General features: G+C 39.3%; 1 protein-coding gene across 3 annotated transcripts in view; it reads right to left on the reverse strand.

Moving 5' to 3' along the window:
• The window catches only part of sfswap (splicing factor SWAP), a 46,654-nt gene extending 26,780 nt beyond the window's left edge, over positions 1–19,874 (reverse strand). The window contains exons 1-11 of one of the 3 annotated variants that reach the window (XM_079582582.1): positions 19,520–19,874; positions 18,266–18,429; positions 15,280–15,411; positions 12,682–12,755; positions 11,779–12,004; positions 10,963–11,066; positions 10,240–10,390; positions 3,978–4,233; positions 3,420–3,572; positions 3,181–3,274; positions 57–126 (exon numbers count right to left, since the gene is read on the reverse strand). In XM_079582582.1, the coding sequence (XP_079438708.1) occupies positions 57–126; positions 3,181–3,274; positions 3,420–3,572; positions 3,978–4,233; positions 10,240–10,390; positions 10,963–11,066; positions 11,779–12,004; positions 12,682–12,755; positions 15,280–15,411; positions 18,266–18,429; positions 19,520–19,719 (1,624 nt within the window). In that variant the 5' untranslated portion in view covers positions 19,720–19,874. Of the gene's footprint in view, positions 1–56; positions 127–3,180; positions 3,275–3,419; positions 3,573–3,977; positions 4,234–10,239; positions 10,391–10,962; positions 11,067–11,778; positions 12,005–12,681; positions 12,759–15,279; positions 15,412–18,265; positions 18,430–18,769 lie in introns of all 3 variants that reach the window. The other 2 variants (XM_079582581.1, XM_079582583.1) reach the window with 2 other exon arrangements.
• Between the last annotated feature and the right edge of the window lie 283 nt (positions 19,875–20,157).

The following is a 20,157-nucleotide window of genomic DNA, read 5'->3' on the forward strand; positions in this document are numbered from 1 at the left end:
AGAGTCTAAACTTAAAAGGCGGTTCTTTGCATTTCCAGCCAAAACACAATCCTCACCTTTGCTCAGCGTGGAATCCTGAAGTGACTTGTCCGATTGAAGCGCATCAATGGTGTCTCCTGCGTCGCTCTATACACAGGAAAGCAGAAAAAAATGGTTAAATTTTAAAAAAAGAACAGTAAAGAAATTATGCTAATCTTCCAGTACAAAAATCAACAAAACAACTGCATGGCAATGAAGTAGAGATGCAATTATCTCACACAGCGTCTAAAGTCTGCTGATAAAAGCATTAAGTGGCAGTATGCAGAGAGGGAGGTAAAATTAGACTATGCCGGTAACTACCAGAAAATTGTTATTGATGGGGAGGTTGTGAAAGCAGCCATCAAAGAAGAAATTATTTCCTGCCACTTCTGAGAACATACAATAAGAATGCGAAATGTTCCAGGTGCCACTAACTCAGAAACTAAGGGGAAGATAAAATAAAATTCTCACTGCACAGAGGAAGAAAAAAGGCTTTAGTACATGCGATATTAAAAACGACAGCAGCTAACATTTAAACAAAGAAGAGTTCTGGTGTGTTTCTAGTTGTGTTTCATCATGTGTAACATCAGCCAAGTAATCCTGACCAAGAATCTGTCTTAGATCTGGAGAAGTGGTACTATTCTTGACAAGTTGCTCAAGCAGTACAGTGGTAACATAAGCAGGGTTGGTCGATATTTCATAAACCTGTTGTTCAGGCCTTAAAGGGATATTTCAGGAATGTTGACATGTCCTAGTTTTCAAGATTGTTGTTGATTTCTGGAGATTTTTTTATTTTTTCTCAATTGCAGTCCTTATATTAAAAGAGTTTAGTGGTGCTAGGCTAGTGCTAGGCTAGCGCATGTCTATGGTATCTAGTAGCCTGCATTAGAAACAGTCTGACCCAAGCACAGTGCACCTGAGGCAAATCACTTAGAACACCAGACTACCCATATAAATGTCTGTGTTGACTGAATCATTTTTTAAACATAATCATTTTTTTGCTATTGTTACCGGATCTACAGTAGTTTGTTTACCTGCGGCCGACATTACTACACATGTAAATCACAAAGGAGCTTACTACAAATCAGATATGGCAACGTTTGGAGGACTACCCGATGATTTTGAAGAGGTTTTTAATGCAGGCTACTAGTTACCATAGACATGCGCTAGCCTAGCTCTAGCCTAGCACCACTAAACTCTATAAGGACTGCATGAATAACATAAAAAAAGTCCAGAAATCTACAACACTCTGGATGACTATTTGCATAGCCATAATAAAGTTGAACAGATAAACCTCCATTTTAAAATCCAGATTATTTTAATGTAATCTCTGCTCCAGCTAGAGTTTCAGACGTCATGGGGACATACTGTATTTGAATCCTGCTTCTGACAACTTGATGTCACTCCACATTGAACTTCTTCTGTTTCAGTAGTCATTATCGCAGCTCCGGAAACTATGACACTTAAAACGCACGGAGAATGAGATGCTGACTCAAGCCAATGTGTGAAGATTTCCATAACACTAGGAAAAGGCAGTAATTGTCACAGGAAATGCAAAATCTATGCAGGCTAAAAGTTCACACCAGCCAGCGCGATGCTGAAAAGGCACACACATAGCAGACAAAACCTTTAGAAAACAGTTTAGGAAAATGACATTCAATACACAGTCAAAAATAGGCCAACGCCAAACATAGCTCCTTGTGTTTAATGTGTTTAATTCAGTCAAAAATACTAAATCTGGGGTAATCTGACAGCAATGGAAATGAAAACATGCATAATCCTACAAAAGCCTGCAGTAGCATATGTATGTTAGCAGCAGACTTTCACCGAGAGAAAGAGGGATTTTTTCATTAGGAAAATATTGAGCAGGAAATCAATTTGTTCCCGAGTGGATCTGAAATAAAACCTAAATACATCAATTTGTTTCGGTATCATTGCTACATTTAGGGAATTTCAAACACAATTCGGTCTTGAAGCAAAACAAGTCCAGGATAGCAATAATAACATACAGTAGCATTTACCCATGAACTACTAGATTTCAGTTTCACCTTGAAGTAATCAGTCTCTTTGAAGGATTACAATTCCCATATCGTTTTCATTTAACATAAAATAATATCACTTTCTGGCAGTGGAAATATCTGCATTGCATTAGCCACAAAAGCTCCAATCACCAAGCGGGTTTTAGTGACAGAGAGTGTGAGCTGCAGTTGCTGCGGTTGGTGGTGGGTGCAGCCTGAGCCGGATCCTAATGGGCCATACTTCCCCACACACTGACAGCCTAATGGATTTGATTCGTCAGATGACAAATTGCTCTTTGTGGAACTTTTCCAATCATTTCTTACTCCTTCTCGCTCCCGGCGACAAAGCAGGCTCGACAAATTTTAAGCAAATGTATGAATATGTTTATTGAGTGTATGTTTGTGCCCACAAAAAGAGGACTTTTACGTTTCTTTGTCTTTTAATATTAGTCCTGTGACAAAGTTAAGAAAGAAGAATGCAGGATTTAGCAAAAAAAAAAAAACTTTATAAAAGTAAAATTTAGATGAAGTCATCATAGTGTATATATCAATATTGCAAAAACATTACATCAAATGTGTTTCTGTCTGAGAATGAGGTCAGCAGGTAACAGTTTATCATGCCATTTATGTATTTACCAAGTGTTAAGATCATTTACTAAATGCTTTCTTAACAAGGAATGCATTATGATCATTGTCAAAGCAAGTTTCCAACCACAAACAGCTGTGCTAATAAGCTAGCTTTGTTTTGACAAACATTTTAGCAAACTTGCCAGTCTCACAAAACACGACTGCTGATGGCCAAAAAGAGTTTAGTTAAATATGGTAAATATAGGTTTCTTTCTGGTTTTCAGCACTGTATATTCTCCCTCTTCCAATAAATGCGTAGCCACGTAGCTCCTTATCAAACTAGTCTCATTCTCTCCAATCTAGCGGTGGCCACAAATTTCTATGATCTTCATAAATATAGATATTAAAACTAGTTGGCTGAAATCAAAAAGAAATATCCTAATTTGAGTCAAACAAACTGTATGTGACCTTTCCAATCAAAATGCACTTGTCTGCACTGAAAGCCTGAAGGCAATTATAACGGAGTTAGTTTCAGATGTTATGTACAGTGAACACTTTTAGTGTGCATCTTAAGTACCTCTGGTTGGTCTTTCCCTTCTTTCTGCATGAAGTACTTCTTCTTGAACTCGTAATAGGTGTTGTACTGGTGCCAAGGCAGTAGAAAATCAAACCTGTGGAGGCAGTTGTTAAAGATGAGATGCGGAAGCTCATCAAGAACGTGTCAAAATATGATGGAACATCTGGTACGTGAAGGCAATGAGTCAGATACTGTAGGAGTTCCTTTAACATATGATATGGAAAAAAAATGACACTCACCGTGGATCATTCTTGGCTCGGACACTGGCTTCAAACTTTAGTCCATTTCTGGCAACATACTCAGCCAGTTTGTCAATGACAGGCTGTGTGTCAGGGGGAGGGGGGATGATCGCTGGCATTGCTGGGCTGGACAATGGAACTTCAGGTTTTGAACTAGGGAAAAAATAGAAAATGACAAGAAATCCAGCAAAGGTGAGCGCTTCAGGGTCCTGACAGTGTGCCAAACCAATGCTCTTTTAGGATCAGGCAGAGGTGGCAGATACCAAGAAGTATCGGCCGAAGGAGTAAAAGGAAAAATCACTTGCTGGAGTGAAAATAGAAGGCCGTCATATACAAGTAACAGCATGTGTGACGCAAAAAAAAAAAAAAGTTTAATTATTAATTCTAACATGGATTGTAAATGTCAGTGCACTGTTCAGCACCGGCGCCGTAAAGCCACTGTTGCACTATCAGGGATCGGTTCTGTGATGCTGCACACTAGGGCCGGGCAAGAACACTTGCATGATGCTTATATTAAACATCACAGCATATCATGATGTTATGCTTGCTTTTACTTACCAAGGTTCATGTAGACTAGCGGGAGGTGGAACAGTAGTGGGGATGTGCACTGGGGTCACTCCCGGTGGTGCTAAGGGTACATTCTGTGATGGGGCCGGTGTGGCGCTCAAATGAGGCAGCGCTGGCGTGGTGGTACCGGGAGGGGCCAGGGCAGCGCTCGGCACATTGGTGTAGTACGCAGTGGCATCAATACCTGGTGGAGGCGGGGCCAAGCAGAATGTACCATCTGGAAGCATGTAGTAGCCATAGTATACCGCTGTAGAAAACAAGTAAAAAGCCAGATATGATATGATAATCAAAGCTGATACAGAAACTATGATTAAGTATGATTAAGTCATATAAAGCAATAAAATCGGCCACTGCTGGAGTGGTCAAGTGTTTGTATTTTGGCTTATGAAATGCTGATCGGACAGATTTGTAATGCACAAGATCACTTTATGAGAGTTGTTAATATTGATGCAACCTAATAGCCTGTAATATACCCAAGGACAATTACTGTACAAAAATCCAGTGTTTAATGTTTTTCTATTAGTTTATTAATAGATATAATCAATATGTTAATCTCAAGAAAAGATGAAACTTTAATGTCACAATGGAGAAAAGCGCATCGTTCACTTATCCACTTATAAAGCTGGATCGTAGTGGTTAGTATAGGTTATTCAAGGGATTTTACAGCATAGTAACAGCAAAGCAGCAAAAGCCAAAATGCCATTCCATAATATTACAATATCATATGGGGTGAGTTTGAGTTTGTTTTGATAGGGCAGTAGCATGGACATAGGTGCAGGGTTGTTCAATGTTAGTGTTGGCAAGGCGGCTTTGAGCAGGGAAAGGTTTCACGAGGCAGAGCTTCAGAGTCAGAGGTGTGTGAGCTCCGCATCTTCCCATCACACTAACTTCTCGCCTTTTTGGTACAGCAATATCTAGTCTAGAAACTATCATTTAATTAGAGTTGTATATCAAAAAGTCACTACACAAAACATTTGGGTCAGGATTTATTTGAAAGATACCATTCCCACTGTAAAAAAAATAAACAAGGGCTAAAAATACCTGGTTAGTTTAGAGGAGATGCTAATTAGATTCCCAAAAATGATATTAACCTTGGAGTGCAAGTAGCCTGATTAAAGGCCAACACACACGCACAGAACACTTTCATTATCGTCTACGGGAGAGCACTAGATCACAAGCAGGTGACCAGCAGCAACTCGACCCAGCGCTTTGGGCTTCAGACGGTGCACACCATTCGAGCAGATTGCCACGACAACGGCACCAACACACTAATGGTGGCACACAAATATAGCCCATGACCACTCAGATATTGTGTTTATTTCTAACAGAGTCATATAGTTCACATTTTCAGGGGGATATGTATATAGAGCTACAAATATCAGTATCAGATATTTGTAGCCAATACCCGATATCGCATTTTTTCCAGCTCCAATATCCGACACCAGTATTGGATGCATCCCTAGTATTCACCTTATTCTGGACATTCCCATGGACGCCGCCATGAATTGTGCCTCCCATTTACTTCTATTAGTTTACATAGGACTGCAGATGTCAAGAGAAAGTTACTACACAGACACAAAGCCATTTTAAGGCCACCCAAAGCAAAGGGTGGAGAGAGCAATATGCGTGTAAGCTGCCGTTTGTAGCAGACGAGACACGGGCGAGCAATGAGAGGTCAGCTGTGTGGCAGCATTTTGTGTGTGCCATCGATAAATGGATCAGTTATTGAAATTGTGAAAAAAATCAAATTTCTTGGAGTAATAATTGATGATGAAATTCGATGGAAAGGTCACATAGAACATATTGGGAACAAGATATCAAGAAACATTTCTATAATGCAGAAGTCAAAGTACCTTTTAGATCATAAATCACTTCATATATTGTATTGTTCACTGGTATTACCCTATCTAAGCTATTGTGCTGAGATTTGGGGAAATAATTACGAAAGTTCACTGATTTCACTAACTCGTCTACAAAAAAGAGCCGTAAGAATTATCAACAAATCTGGTTATCTTGATCATACCAACATATTGTTCTTGGAATCAAAAGTCATTAAACTCACTGACCTTGTAGATTATCAAACAGCCCAAATAATGTTCAGAGTACAGCAGAATACTCTACCAAACAACATACAAACGCATTTTCTCACACAACAAAATGTGTACAGCCTCAGGAGTACTGATGACCATAAATTTACAATACAAACGTTCAAATCAACTATGAAAAGTTTTTGTGTTTCCATTACTGGTGCCAAATTATGGAATGATTTAAGCTCAGATCTAAAACTGTGCTCAAGCATGAATCAGTTTAAGAAGAAATATAAAGAAAACATTTTTTTGAAATATGAGACAACAGAACTTACAGATTATTAAGTGATTCGTCTCATGTATGTGCCTTGTTACTATTGCTACTTAGCAATTTTCTTTTGAGTTTTGAGTAACTATGTAGGAACAGGAAAATGATGATGTTATCAATATGTTTTTGAACTAGGGGGTGGGGTTAAATAAGTTTAACTTCTCCTCACTCCTTTTTGGACATGTGCATTTGTATTTGGCTTTTCAAGGGAACTGACAAGTTTGCTTTGTCTTTTTTTGATTTGTAACAGCCTTTACGTTTAAAATTTTGTAAAGGTGTTGTGTTGCTCACATGTTCAAAATAAAATAACGAACGAACGAACGATTACAATGACCTGGGGTAGATAATGAGGAATAAAAATAAAACTGTGTGCAAGCATTGTCTGACAAGCACACCTTACATATCCGGAAACACAACCACCATGAGCAGCCACCTCCAGTGTCATCACCTGGACAAGCTGTCAGACTTAGGACAAGCTAACCCAGTCAAAATCTCAGAGTATTGTCGGCCCCTTTCAGAAGAACTATAGCTTTAGAAAACAACCCATGCTGCAGGAACATTCAGTGGTTTTGAATAACTGCTTTTGTTACCTTATAACTAGTAGACCACATTACAAAGATTGTTCAGAGCACTTAACCTGTTAAATGCAGGAATGAATAAGTGTTGTATATGTCATTTGCACTCCTTTTGTGCTTCCATTACTGTGTAATAACTTAAGAAACTCAAAAGAAATTGTAGGGCAGTGGAAAGGAGATGGACGAAAGATAAAATAACCACAAATCAACAAATATTCTCAAAGCACAAAAAATATACAATATATGCAATAAGAAATTCACGCAAAAATCATTTCTAATCTAATCAATCATAAAAAAATATTCCCAAAATATTGTTCTCAACAATCGACAACCTATTTAACCTGGATTTTACAACTTTTACATAACAGCGGTTTAAAGTCACTGTATTGGCTCCATGAGTTCAGGATCCTTTAATGTTTTCCACGTGTCTTGGTCCTTCTTATCTTTCCGAACTGCTTTTACATTTGCATACAATTTTGTATAAAAAAATGTTATGCAAAGCACAAGAAAATAAGAATGTAAGCAGCTCAAATATAAAAATTTAGCTAAAAACTAAATCTTAATGAAGTAATTTCAAAGGTCTATAAAGTTAAGCGTCTTTTTTGCACTAGAACGTGTTTAGATACAATACAACAGCTGGTGTAATTCAGCTTTGAGTTATTTTTGCCTGTAAGCAATATTGGAAAAGAATGCATGACTGGAAAAATGTTAATGGTAAAAATAGCATGCATTATAAGAGGGGCTAACTGTACTGTTTGTGAAAAAATGCTATGTTATGTGGGTTTAAGATTAAGTTTAATGGTTTTGTATGGCCCAATATCACAACAGAAGTTGCCTCACAGGGCTGCACAGAACATGGGTGAGTGTGTGCAGTCATTTTTGGAATTGTTGAAATTATACACCTTGCCCAGGGACAACAGTTGAAAACGAGCTCTACAGCCAATACTGACACGGTTCTGGAGTGTTTATTGAGGTAGTTTTATTTCTCAGACCAGGCAACTCGACTTTACCTCCATCAGGCTTGAATGAATGAATAATGCACAAAACTGACGAGAAATGCACTTCATATGACCAATGCACACAACATTAGCAAAACCGAATTTGTCCAGAGGTGCCCACAGGTGATCTACTGGTGCTACCAGTGATCTACTGGTGCTACCAGTAGATCACACACACAAACCGGCTAGATCGCAGAATCCTATCAGTCCAAAACTACACCTACACCTACAAAAACATTATATAATTGATTGCATTTGGTCTTGGACTGACACACGGAACAACTACCTGATACATTCTGTTTTAACACTCAGTTTCTGTCCTTCAAGTAGAAACCCAGCTCTGCCTCAATAAGGCTACATTTAAATTCATTTTTGGGAATATTAATATATTTTGGGCAATATGAACCATCTTTGACATTTAGTCCAAGCATTAACAATATGCAGCTGATAAGTGATGACAGAATATAACACTGTGCCGCTTTGTCATAGTTTATCAAGTTACATAATGTCCTCTCTTCGTTTATTACGCAGTATAATACATTATAGAAATGCTATTGAAGAGGCATATTCAAAAGGCTTTCATTTTAAATTAATAATTTTGATAAAACCTCCATGTTGTGACCTTCCAAGAAATCTATAGGTAGATCTCCGGCCGGGCCTTGCCGACTTTGAATGTTGCATGCTCGCAAGCCAAAAAAGTGTAGGCACCCCTGGCCTAGACAGAGTGAAGCAATGTTGAATAGCTCAGACGCACTGAAGAAAAGAAAAGGGGCTAAAAGTAATGCTGAAGATAAGAGAAGTGGACGCATCAGAGCACATTACAGATGCAGCTCATTATGTTGTTTTGGTCAGCTAGGTTTGACAACACAGAGAATCATAATCAGCATTAGGTAGTGATGAGATCATCTGCAGTCACTTTACAAAGAGCACCACTTAGGTCAAAGGACAATTTCCATACGAGATGAATAAACATTGTTAATGGACACTTAAATACTCAAGGGTCACCAGCAAATGTGGCCCTTAGACCAATTTTTGTGAACCCTCAGGCTACTTGTTAACAAGGCACACATCTCGGGAAACATTTATGGTTCCAAGCCTAAATAAAGGTGCGGGGAATGGTTTCCAACTTGAACCGGAATGTTTGACTGCATTGACCACCAATCTGTGGCCCTCCACGATCCACATTTCAATATGAGATCATTGAGGAAAAAAGACCCCGGGTCTAAATTATACAAGTTTGGACATCCCGGTCTATATTATATAAAGCTGAGCTTACACTGTGTGATTTGCCACGATATTGTCACAAATTTGGATTTCAGCCTCTCCGTGCGTCTCTGTCAAACAGTGTACAGGGTGCTGCGCGATGCTCATGACGAATGTACAACAGAGACAATTTCACGGTCGCAGGGATGCCTAACATGTTTAATATTTGCTGCAAGCCGTGAGGTCCTAGTGCTGTGGCAGCGCTACTGAAGCTGGCTGAAAGCAGCAGTTTATTACAGTTAGATGCAGCTGCAGGCGCCTGGAGGAGGGAGACACGAGGCGGACAGAGCGTAGACAGGTGAATGAGGGCAACACTGCTGATAACGTCAGCGGCACGGTAGTACAGTGGTCAGTGTTTGTGATTCCCACCAGGGAGGGGCCTTTCTGTGTGGAGTTTGCATGTTCTCCCCATGTCTGCGTAGGTTTCCTCCGGGTACTCCGGTTCCCCCTACCACTAAAAACATGTACAAAAGGTAATCCACTCACTGCTCCTACAAGTCGCCCCTGCAGCATTTAGGATGGGTCAAATGCAGAGAATGAATTTCCCTACGGGGATTAAGAAAGTACACCTTAACGTCTTCCAGAACGTAACAAAGTTTTGCGGCTATCGATGCTAATTTAAGCTAGGATACTTGTCATTTGTCGATTAAGTAAGCTTGCAAAAGTTATTTCATGGATGTTTGTGTGTTTACACCGACGCGCTGTTTGACAGGGGAGTAGGACAGACCAATTGTGTATCCATAGTAACGCTGCTGCTCTGGTCATCCGCACTCTTAGAGTGTGAGGAGGTCTGTTGTTATCGCTCCATATATTGTGAGCACCTCCAGAGTACACTTCTCGTATGCAATTCAGTCGCACAGAGTGATTTAATTCAACATGTTCAAAATTGTCTCTAAAAATGCAGCTTAATATGAGTGGGAGTTGAATCGAGCATCTATAATGACTAGAATTTTCAAAGTTTCTCTGTTTTAAATAATATTTACATTTTCTTATATTATTATGTACTTTGTAATACATACATCGTATATCCTGCAAGTTGAAAATCTTTAAAAAGGTACCCACGTTCAGCACTATACTGCGTTGGTGCAGTAGGTGGCGCCGTCTCAATCACTTCCTCTGGCTTGGGCTCCTCAGCTGCAGTCCCATTTCTTTCCAGTTTAGCCTTCCGCACAAGTGCAGCAAGTGGGTGGTCAGGGTCGATCACTTGTAAAGGCTACAAAACAAGATTTTCATCAAAATCAGCTGCAAAATTATTTATATTGTCATGAATGTAGTTATTCTCCACTCTCTCAAAAAAAAAAGCTTTTTAATTTTGTTTAATCTTGACATTAAATTCCAACATTTTACACTGTCTTATAGGTTTCCTAAGGATGCGTCACTTGGGTGAGATAAACCTCTTAATATTGTTACTATAATTATTTAACACTTAAATGGCAAACCAAAAAACTCTGCTGAATCCTGCGCATAGTTGTTGCACTATCAAGAATATGGCCCCAGCGCTGTTTGTACCTCAGAGAACAACAGCACAGCAAAACTAAAGCTGGTCTGATTAACCTCCAAAAACACTAATGCAATATATGTGCAATTACTTAGAAATTACATTTACAATACAGATCTACGGCTCAGCAGAAACGCAAACTCTATTACTAACAGCTGCCCATCCATCCCACTAAAGTGCTTTTCTTCCTAAACTCAAAATGCAATTACTTTTAAATTAGACATAATAAAAGAAGCCATAACCATTTACCGCCTGACCTGAGGAATTAAGCTATGGAGCTCCTTTACCTTCATGAGCTCCTCCAGACGGGAAGGCTCTCTCTTGGGGGCAAACAGGCTGGGATGAAGATAGCCACCATCACCATCTACATCCGAGTCATCTGAATGGGAATCTACACACACGCCCACAACACAGGACATACCGTTTACTTACTGGAAAGAACATATCACAGATTTCTGGTGCAAAACATAATAGTTGAGCATGTTCTAAAATGTGTGATGTCAAAATTAATTAAATCAAGGGCAGGGGTCAATGTGTGTGTGTTTTTAATTATGCATTTTAATAATGCCACCACTTTTATAGATATTAAACTTAATGTACTTTTATGCTTCTTAAGCCTGAGAATTGACTCTGTGCATAACTTAAAATCACAACAACCAAGAAGTGACTTCCTGTTTCGATCCAGCACACCAAAATAAAAGCACCATCTTCTTCTTCTTCAGTTCAGCAGTTCATTAGTTCAACTTTCTTTCTGCCTAACTATTAACAGACAAAACACTTAAAATGTGTGTGTTTAATTATGCTCTTATAATGTTGCAAGTACTTGCTGAACTAATCAATAAGACGAGCTGTGTGCTTTTATTTTGGCGTGCTGGATGGAAACAGGAAGTCACTTCTTGGGCGATGTTTTACAAAAAGTGTCAAAGTTGAAGTTACGCACAGTCAGTTAGGGAGATATTAACCATGGTCAAACCAATACAACAATTAAAAGGCAAATTGTAACATAATTACACCGTTTCACCTCCAAAATGAGTTACATGAGGACAAACTATCTGAAGCACAAAGACCTGGAGTAAAGCTTGTGACAGTTTTTTGCCACTCACCCTCGGGCTGCTCGGGCTTATTGGCGGAGGGAAGGTTGTATCGACCTTCCTTCATGGCCCGCAGGATATGCTTGTAATAGGGGTTGAGGTAATGGTCAAACCGGAGGAAGTCAAACTGGGAGTTATTGGACTGCTTGGCTTTCAGCACAATCTCAAACTGCGCGCCCTGCTGACACACAAAGCTCGCCGTCCTCTCGATGATAGCATGGGTCTTGATGGTTGCAGGCTTGAAGAAAAACAAACAAAACAGTTAAAAGATTAATTGCAGTAATTTTTGTGAAAACGTTTATGGTTGAAAAATCACTCAAACTAGAAATGGCTTACTATTCATTCATTATAGTTCGCCTTGCACACTTTCAATTATGAATCATCATCATCGTCTTGAAAGTGCAATAATCTCTCAAAAGAACGCACATCTATTATCGCGATTATTATACTGGAAATAAGGGCTATTTATCTAAAGCTTGGTGTGCACAAAATCAAATAAAACTAAATTGAACAATAATCTATATCCCTCTTGACACATTTCTAACTTACCATATCTTTACAGGGATGAGTTTATAAGCACGTTTGGAACTTTCACAAGGCAAACAACAACATGGCCTTTATAATTAAACGCTCTTAGCATGAGCGCTAACTGCTGCACCATCGTGCCGCCGAAAAAGACCTGTTCACCACAACTGCCTCTAAAATCCTGCACTGTCACTCAAAAACGTGTTATTTCAGGTCTGAATTGCCGTCATGCTCAAGCTCAATATAGAAGGTGCAGTTACACATATGACCTGAGGTGGCAGTAGTGAGTATAAAATGGCGAACTTACATCTAGCCCCTTTAAGGAGAGTAACATCATTTCCGGGAGGCAGCAGTGAATAGCCGTAGGATAAGTCTAGATAGTGCGCTCACCAGTTCGACGTCCGGGGGGATCTCTAGTCCTGGGGGTGCAACAAATGGCTCCTCACTCTCCTCTGGTTCCGCTTCTTCTAGGGGACATCAACACAAGAGGTGGCATTCCATAGTGTTCAACAATAATCCAATGATTACATGTGAATCTCAGATCACTTTTCTTTTCTATTTTTTATTATTACTTAAAAAATAAATCAAAAAGCATATTATGCACTTCTTTCCAGTCAAGACAAGATTATAAAAAAAATATTTTCTGAATTCATTTAACTGCTATTAAATAGGATCTGAAATGGTATAATTGCATTGGACTGTTGCTTTATGTCATTACATTTAATCAGTGGCGTGCTGTCAAGGCCTGCAAAGCCTTCTCTGCTGGCCAAAACAATATATAAAACTGTATATAACAGTTTTATAATGTTATATACATTGTATATTGTCATCCAATCAGATGTTTGCCTTTTATTGCTGAGAGCAAGGACTCCATGGAATAAGCATCTGAAGGACTTCATTTTGAGGACACAGACGAAGGAGATTCTAACAGTACAGATTGGAGACCAGATTGGAGACCAGATTGGAGCGTTGCTTTCTGCTCCTCCCCACAGGCCAGGGGGCAAGGAGAGGCCGCCTTGGTATGTTTTACGTATCAGTGTACGAGTGTGTGAAGGACCCCTGAGCACAGCGCGCCACTGTATCTTATAGTACATTTTTCATTAGGAAGCATAAAAACCTTGGCTAAACTTTAGGCTTTTATTAGGCTTAACATATAGTTGAAGCAGGGATGTCGGCATTGGCTTGTTGTTAACAAAGCTACAACGTGGGCTGCATTTTAATTTGACGGGAAACAGAAAATAAATTAGGCTGCAATTAGCCTCCTGGCTTTTCTGTAATTCATTCAGCAATACTCTTTACTCAAATATAATCCACTAAATCGAGAAATAAAATGATAGAAATCAGACTGCACACACTGAACAGGCTTTAACATATCTCTACTTGTGTACATCGTCTATCACCAAAGTACATCTCAGACATGCTTGAGCCATTTGAGCCATTGCTGCTCCAACCTTAGGAAGGGGTCTCCTGCTGAGTCTGAGAGTCAACATTAAACACAACGAGGCAGCGTTTCAGTTTTATGCAGCTAAAATCTGGGACCGACTTCCAGAAAATGTGAGAGGCCTCAACTCTGACAATGTTCAAATCCAGACTGAAAACCGTTCTTAGCTGTGCATATGACACTGAAAGCATTTTATCTGCTCTCGTCACTTTTAACGTAATCAATTAATGATTATATCGATGTTTTCTGCATTAACGTGAACAGATTTTAATTTGATGCAACTGTGAAGCACTTTGAATTGCCTTGTATGGATAGTGTCTACTAATAAACTTGCCTTGCTGCAAACCTTTCATAATGTTTTATGAGGAGAAGCGAGAAACTAGGACAGTAATTGCATGAAATGGATTTCATTTACCAAATTAACACTTTATTGTTTTCTTTGTTTGTTTCGTTTTAGTTTTTGACTGTACTTCGACTATGATTCAAATGAGATAATATTAGTGGCTCAGAGGGGGCAGATTGCAATAGAGTTCGGGAAAATCCATCGTCAACATGGAAATCTGCCATGTTTGTGACTGTTAGCATATATTTTCCATAGACTAACATTAGCTAGAAACAGTACAAAAAGTGGAGAAAAAAGCTGGTGAACAACTCTGTTGGCTGTTGAGTCACTACTGGCAAATATATCCAAGTCACTGAAGTGTCAACGTGTTTTAATGTGAACAATATCTCCAGTATTTTACCTTTTCAATCTCCATTAGTTTATTATTGTAGCAAATCCCCTAATGCTGGGGAGTCCTGGCTCAGGAGGGGAACCTTTTGTACATATTTTTAGTGGTAGGGGAAACCGGAGTACCTGGACGAAATCTATGCAGACACGGGGAGAACATGCAAACTCCACACAGAAAGGCCCCGTCCAGGTGGGAATCAAACCCGGACCTTCTAGCTGTGAGGCACGAGCGCTAACCACTGTGTAATTCACTACTGTCTGATGACATTTTCCCAAATCTGCAAAGCACACCGGAAGAACACAAACTGAGGACAATAATTCCCTGATATAGAGGGTTCATTTAGGGTTTATTTAGTTGTAAGAAAATATTATAACACGTTTCTGGCGCTAGAATTAGTACATGTAATACCCTTGAAACGATCAAAAACACCAGTTTGTGTAGGACTATCAATGCTTCCTGAACAATTTCAACATACTTTAAAAAAAATACCGCAATAATACAGAAAACCGTGATAATTTTGGTCACAAGAACCGTGACAGCCCTAGATAATATCCAGGTGAGATATACATAGCCTTTATTTGTTATCATTTTGATTATTATGGCTCAGCTTGTAAAAACAAGCAAATTAGAAATCTCAGAAAATTGTAATATTATGAAAATGGACTGCAAGCCATCATCAAAATTATAATAAATAACAACTTGACATATGTCTCTTTGACTGCAATGAGTCTATAGCATATTAGTTTCACATTTCAAGTTGAATTACAGAAATAAATGAACTTTTGAATGATTGTGAAAAAGCAATTAAATACACACCAGCTTGCTTTTTGGCATCCTCCTCCTCGGTAGGCTGGGACGGGTCGTAGTAGTCCGCGGTATATTTGAAGGCCACTGCATTGAAAGTTCCTTCATCTGCCAAAGCCTCATTGAGACGTTTGTACTCCTCCTCTGCAAACAAATCAATTGGATAAGTTTAAAAATAAATAGTTATATAAACTAATTACTTACATTAAATATCGGTCTATAGTGGCCTTCATGGACTCAGAGTCCATTAAGTCCATAACCACCTAAAAAACCTTGCTAAAATAAAAAAAACAATGTCTAAACCAGACTTGGAGAGACTATAATTGCGTTTGTCTCCAGTCGGTTAAACTATTGTAACGGCCTGCTCACTGGCCTTTCTAATCGAGCTGTCAGAGCTGCAGTACATCCAGAACGCTGCGGCTCGAGTCCTGACAAGAACCTATGACCACATTAGTCCAGTGCTCCGGTCTCTGCACTGGCTTCCTGTCGCTCAGAGAAGAATAGACTTTGAAACAGCTCTTCATGGTCAGGCACCAAAGTACATCTCTTGCCCATATTTAAAATGGGTTACTTAAAATGTCCTTATTTTTTTAAAGAAAAGCACTGCTTTCCTCAATGAGGATGACATTAAAATAATCAGAAATACAGTCTAGATATTGCTAATGTTGTGAATGCCTATTCTAGCTGGAAACAGGTAATGAAACACCTATATGGGTGTGCAGAGGCACATTTTAACCATCGCTCCAGTGTTCTGATGGTACATTGTGTTAGCTAATCGTGCTAGAGGGTAATTGATGATTAGAAAACCCTTGCGCAATTATGCTAGCACTGCTGAAAGCTGCTGTCCTGATTAGAAAAGCTATAGAAGTGGTCTGGGTGACCCCAAACAATCGGCTACGCATATCGGTATCGGTATCAGACCCCAAAATTCCATATTGGTCAGGACCTAGCTTTTTGTACCAAAAACATACACAAAAATGGAATACTATAAATGCTATTAAATCTATAAATGTATTATATTAAGTCAAACGTGTTATGTTATTATGTTATACTTGCTATATGACAAAAATAGAATATCACAATTTGTGAAATTTAAACTGGTAATTTCGATTTTATCACAACTTTTTTTTAAATAATGACAAATATAACTTAAATTAGACACTGAAGAAGAAAAAGGTTGAATAAATATAAAAATGTATTCGACTTTGTGATAAGGAATAATATACTTGGAGCTAAAGCAAACTCACTATTAATTAAAGATACAATAAAACTCCAGACAATAGAAGTAAGTAAATGTTATGTTGCAAATGTTGCATCTTTTCTGAGAGGTCCCTCTCATGACGTCAAGCAGCTGTAATGTGAAGCTCTGACGCTGTTTGACCATTTCACAATGAGAGGCTTACTGAAGCGACAACATGGAAGGACTTTTAAACATGTGTAAAACTCAAACAGGAAGCAGTTTGTCACCGTTAGGCAACTTGACAATAAGAAACTGAGAGTCACAGTGTTTTAGGAGAACCTTCATATTTTCAAAGATATAGACAGTGCAGACAGAACACTGGGTTTCAAATATTTAAAAGGTCTGGATGGAGGAGCCTGGGCGTATATGAGCAGTGTAGAGGAGCGGCTCGCTGCCAAATGAGTAACTCGCATCAGCGTCTATATAGGGAAGGAATTATCGATACTACTACTCTTATCAATACTCCTTATCGATCCGGTACTTCAACAGTACTCTTATCGGTACTTTAAAAGGCCAAAAGAAAAAAAAAGATAGCCAATAGAAAGAGCGTCTACTGCATAGGCAATATAGTCCGGGCCAATATATATATATATTCATTATTACTCTACATTGGGACCCAATTTATTTTGAATTTGTGCATACATTTAAAATATGGGAGATAAAATACAAATATAGGCCAAAATGAAATTTTGTTTGATAATAATAATAATAATAATAAAGTAAATGAAGGATTAAGTAAGTGTTTCTTATTCACAGGCTGTTGGTTACATTTGGCTGTAGCTCGAAGACTGAGTGTAAATGAAAACTTAATGTAAAATAATGAACTAGAGCCACTGACTGTTTTCTCCACATTGTCACTCTCAGCTTGTGTCCAGTGGGTCGACACTGGCTCACGCTGATGTGCATGTGGGAGCGTGCACGCCTGAGAGTGTTCACGCCGGCGTGTGCGCCGTTTGTGGAAAAATAGACTCCACCTGAATCTCTTGGGTTTTGTGATTGAAGAGAAGTGCGAGTGACTCGTCTGTTCGCTCAACACGAATTCGTCACGTTTCATTTTTTACAGCGGGTTAGTGGTAGCAGCTCCGGGGGTTTCTGAGAATAAGTAAGTTTGAATATTTAACACATGGCTGCAGAGGGGAGACAAGGGGAGGCAGTGCCAGAGCGCTGGTCCAATACTGTGTGCTCCCGTGCGGGGTAGCGGGTATGAACAGATCCGATAGTGGAAAGAACCTTTTCGTGTGATTATTTGAGCGCGTGTGATTAACGCGGCAACACAGCGGCCCCATTTAGAAGACCGATAAGGCTGGACCTTATTGGTCCAGGTAGACCGGCACAAGTGGCCCCAGGCCTCTATGATACCGGGTTTCGGTACCCATCCCTAGTGTCCAACATCGCGTAGCAGAAAGTTTGTGGCCCTGGGTTGCCATCACTGACAGTAGCAGGAAAAGACTGTGCGGAAGTGCTTTTGATTGTGATAAAACGATCCCACAAAAATGACAGATCGTCAGCTCTGGAGATCGTAAGATGGTCTAATATCATCATATCGCCCATCGCCACATTATAAGTGTTATTATGGAATATAAACAATGAACAATAAACATTATGCCTTAGTATATTTGATTCCGTGTTTTTTCACCACAATGGAGGACTCTACAGCATTGGTACAGGTGTTATGTTAGGTCCCTTAAGTTTTCTTCTTTAGTAAATGTGTGAGGGCTACTAATTATAATGCAGACACAGTATATTGTTATTGCAAACCTTGTCTGGCCTCCTCCTCCAGCAGGTCCGTGTGAAGGGCCAGGTACCGCTCCTCATCACACAACGTCTCAATCCTGGCCTCTTCCTCGGACAGCTGATAGGACGTGTTCCATGACCCGCTGTCATACTCTGATAGGTCATGTAAGTGACCACGCCCATCGTATCTGTTGAATGAAAACATGCATTAGAGGAGAGCATGAGCCATTTGGCGTATGGGCCTAACTCCTGATCTTACACAATCATACATTTGAATAGAAACTAAAGAGTTGGAAGTAAAACCTCAATTTAAATAGTTTTAGAGGCTCTTTAGCCTAAGACTATGAAACTTAAGAAAATTACCAACTTTGTGGTTTTGTATGAAAAATACTGATCAAGTCTTACTGTAAAATAAAAGCAAAGTATCTCTCCTCTTACCTTATAGGGTTCAATCCCCCTGTAACACTCATGATTACGTCTATATCTGTAAATAAAGTTACATTCACACAAACCCGAGCACATAAATACCTATCCGTAAGAACCCAAATGGTCGACATTTTCCTGCGCTCGCTCCTCTATGGCATCTCTCTGTTGCAGTTTCTTCATGGCGACAAAGAAAGGGGGTGCTGTAGTTGGCATTCAGGGTTGGGAGGACCCCTTTGCCTACCTTGCTGGGGAGAAGACTGTTTTGTGATAGAGACACACACATAGATATGCTATACAAATAAAACACAAGCTGAGCCACAGATCGTTTTTTAAGATCCAATTTGGATACATATCAATGGTTTTATTGTTTCTTTTCTGTGGATTGTCTCAAAGACAGTAGGCTTCTCCTGCCCTTTGACATCATGCCAAGAAATGTGTTTGATAAAACAGACTTCTTTGTATGCAAAGGCAGCATTAATTATTCAGTTTACAACATGCAAAAATGCAAATCTCATCACAGACAATAGACCTTCAAATATCTGCTCAGTTTGGTAAATGTGTTGATATTCCATAAATACCAGAATAGCTCATTTGTGCATGTGTCAACAAGCACTGTAGCCACAATAGAGATAGGCGTTGTAACTTGAAGTTTACATATTTGCATGTCATATGAAAATCTTAAGATTTTAGTGTGGAACATCAAAAGACAGTTCATCAAGAAAAATACACATTCAAATCTGCTCTGTGCATTTCCAAGCTTCTGCAAAACAAACGTCAAGGCTCCCCTTGAATTGGCTAACGAGGACAAAGGTGGTTAGCATAGTGTTTTCAGTCTAAGTTTGTTCAACCGACCTATCAATCATGATGTTCTTGTCCCCCATCCACGGGATAAGATGTTTTCCTTGATCGTGGTAAAGAGCCCTTTCGTCATCTCGAAACAGTTTGCAGGCATAGCCAAAAACCAAGAGGTCGGCGTATTTGTCGCTGTCGCTTACATCCTTCTTCACCGGCTTGTTGTCACTCTTCGCCGCTCCTCGCCGATACATTGCCATCAAATGTACAAACCAAACCCTCCCTTAAAAGTGTGATTATATATATATAACAAAATATATCTTCGTTTGGGTAACACAGGTTCCGAAATGAGAGAAAATCTCTGCAGTATTCTCCAAAACAAAACTCTACATGTCGTCAGCCGCCATATTTGATACACAATACAAGGAGCCGCTGCTGTGGTGTATTGTTATGTAGCACTTTCGACTGAAAAGACGCCGCTCAAACATTTAAAAAATATATACTAATACACAATTTTGCAACTTAACTTTTAATAAATACATAATTTGAGTTCAATAAACTGTCAACTAAGTGGATTGTTCCTCTAATGAACATGTCAAATCTGTTGGCTGTGTCGAATCAGCGTATTCTCCAACGTAGCAGCTGGGCTGGATAGGCTGCTGCACATTGGGTTACATGTTTACAGCATGGGACTATTA

The sequence above is a fragment of the Gobius niger genome, assembly GCF_951799975.1.
Source record: "Gobius niger genome assembly, chromosome: 2".
NCBI classification, from domain to species: domain Eukaryota; kingdom Metazoa; phylum Chordata; class Actinopteri; order Gobiiformes; family Gobiidae; genus Gobius; species Gobius niger.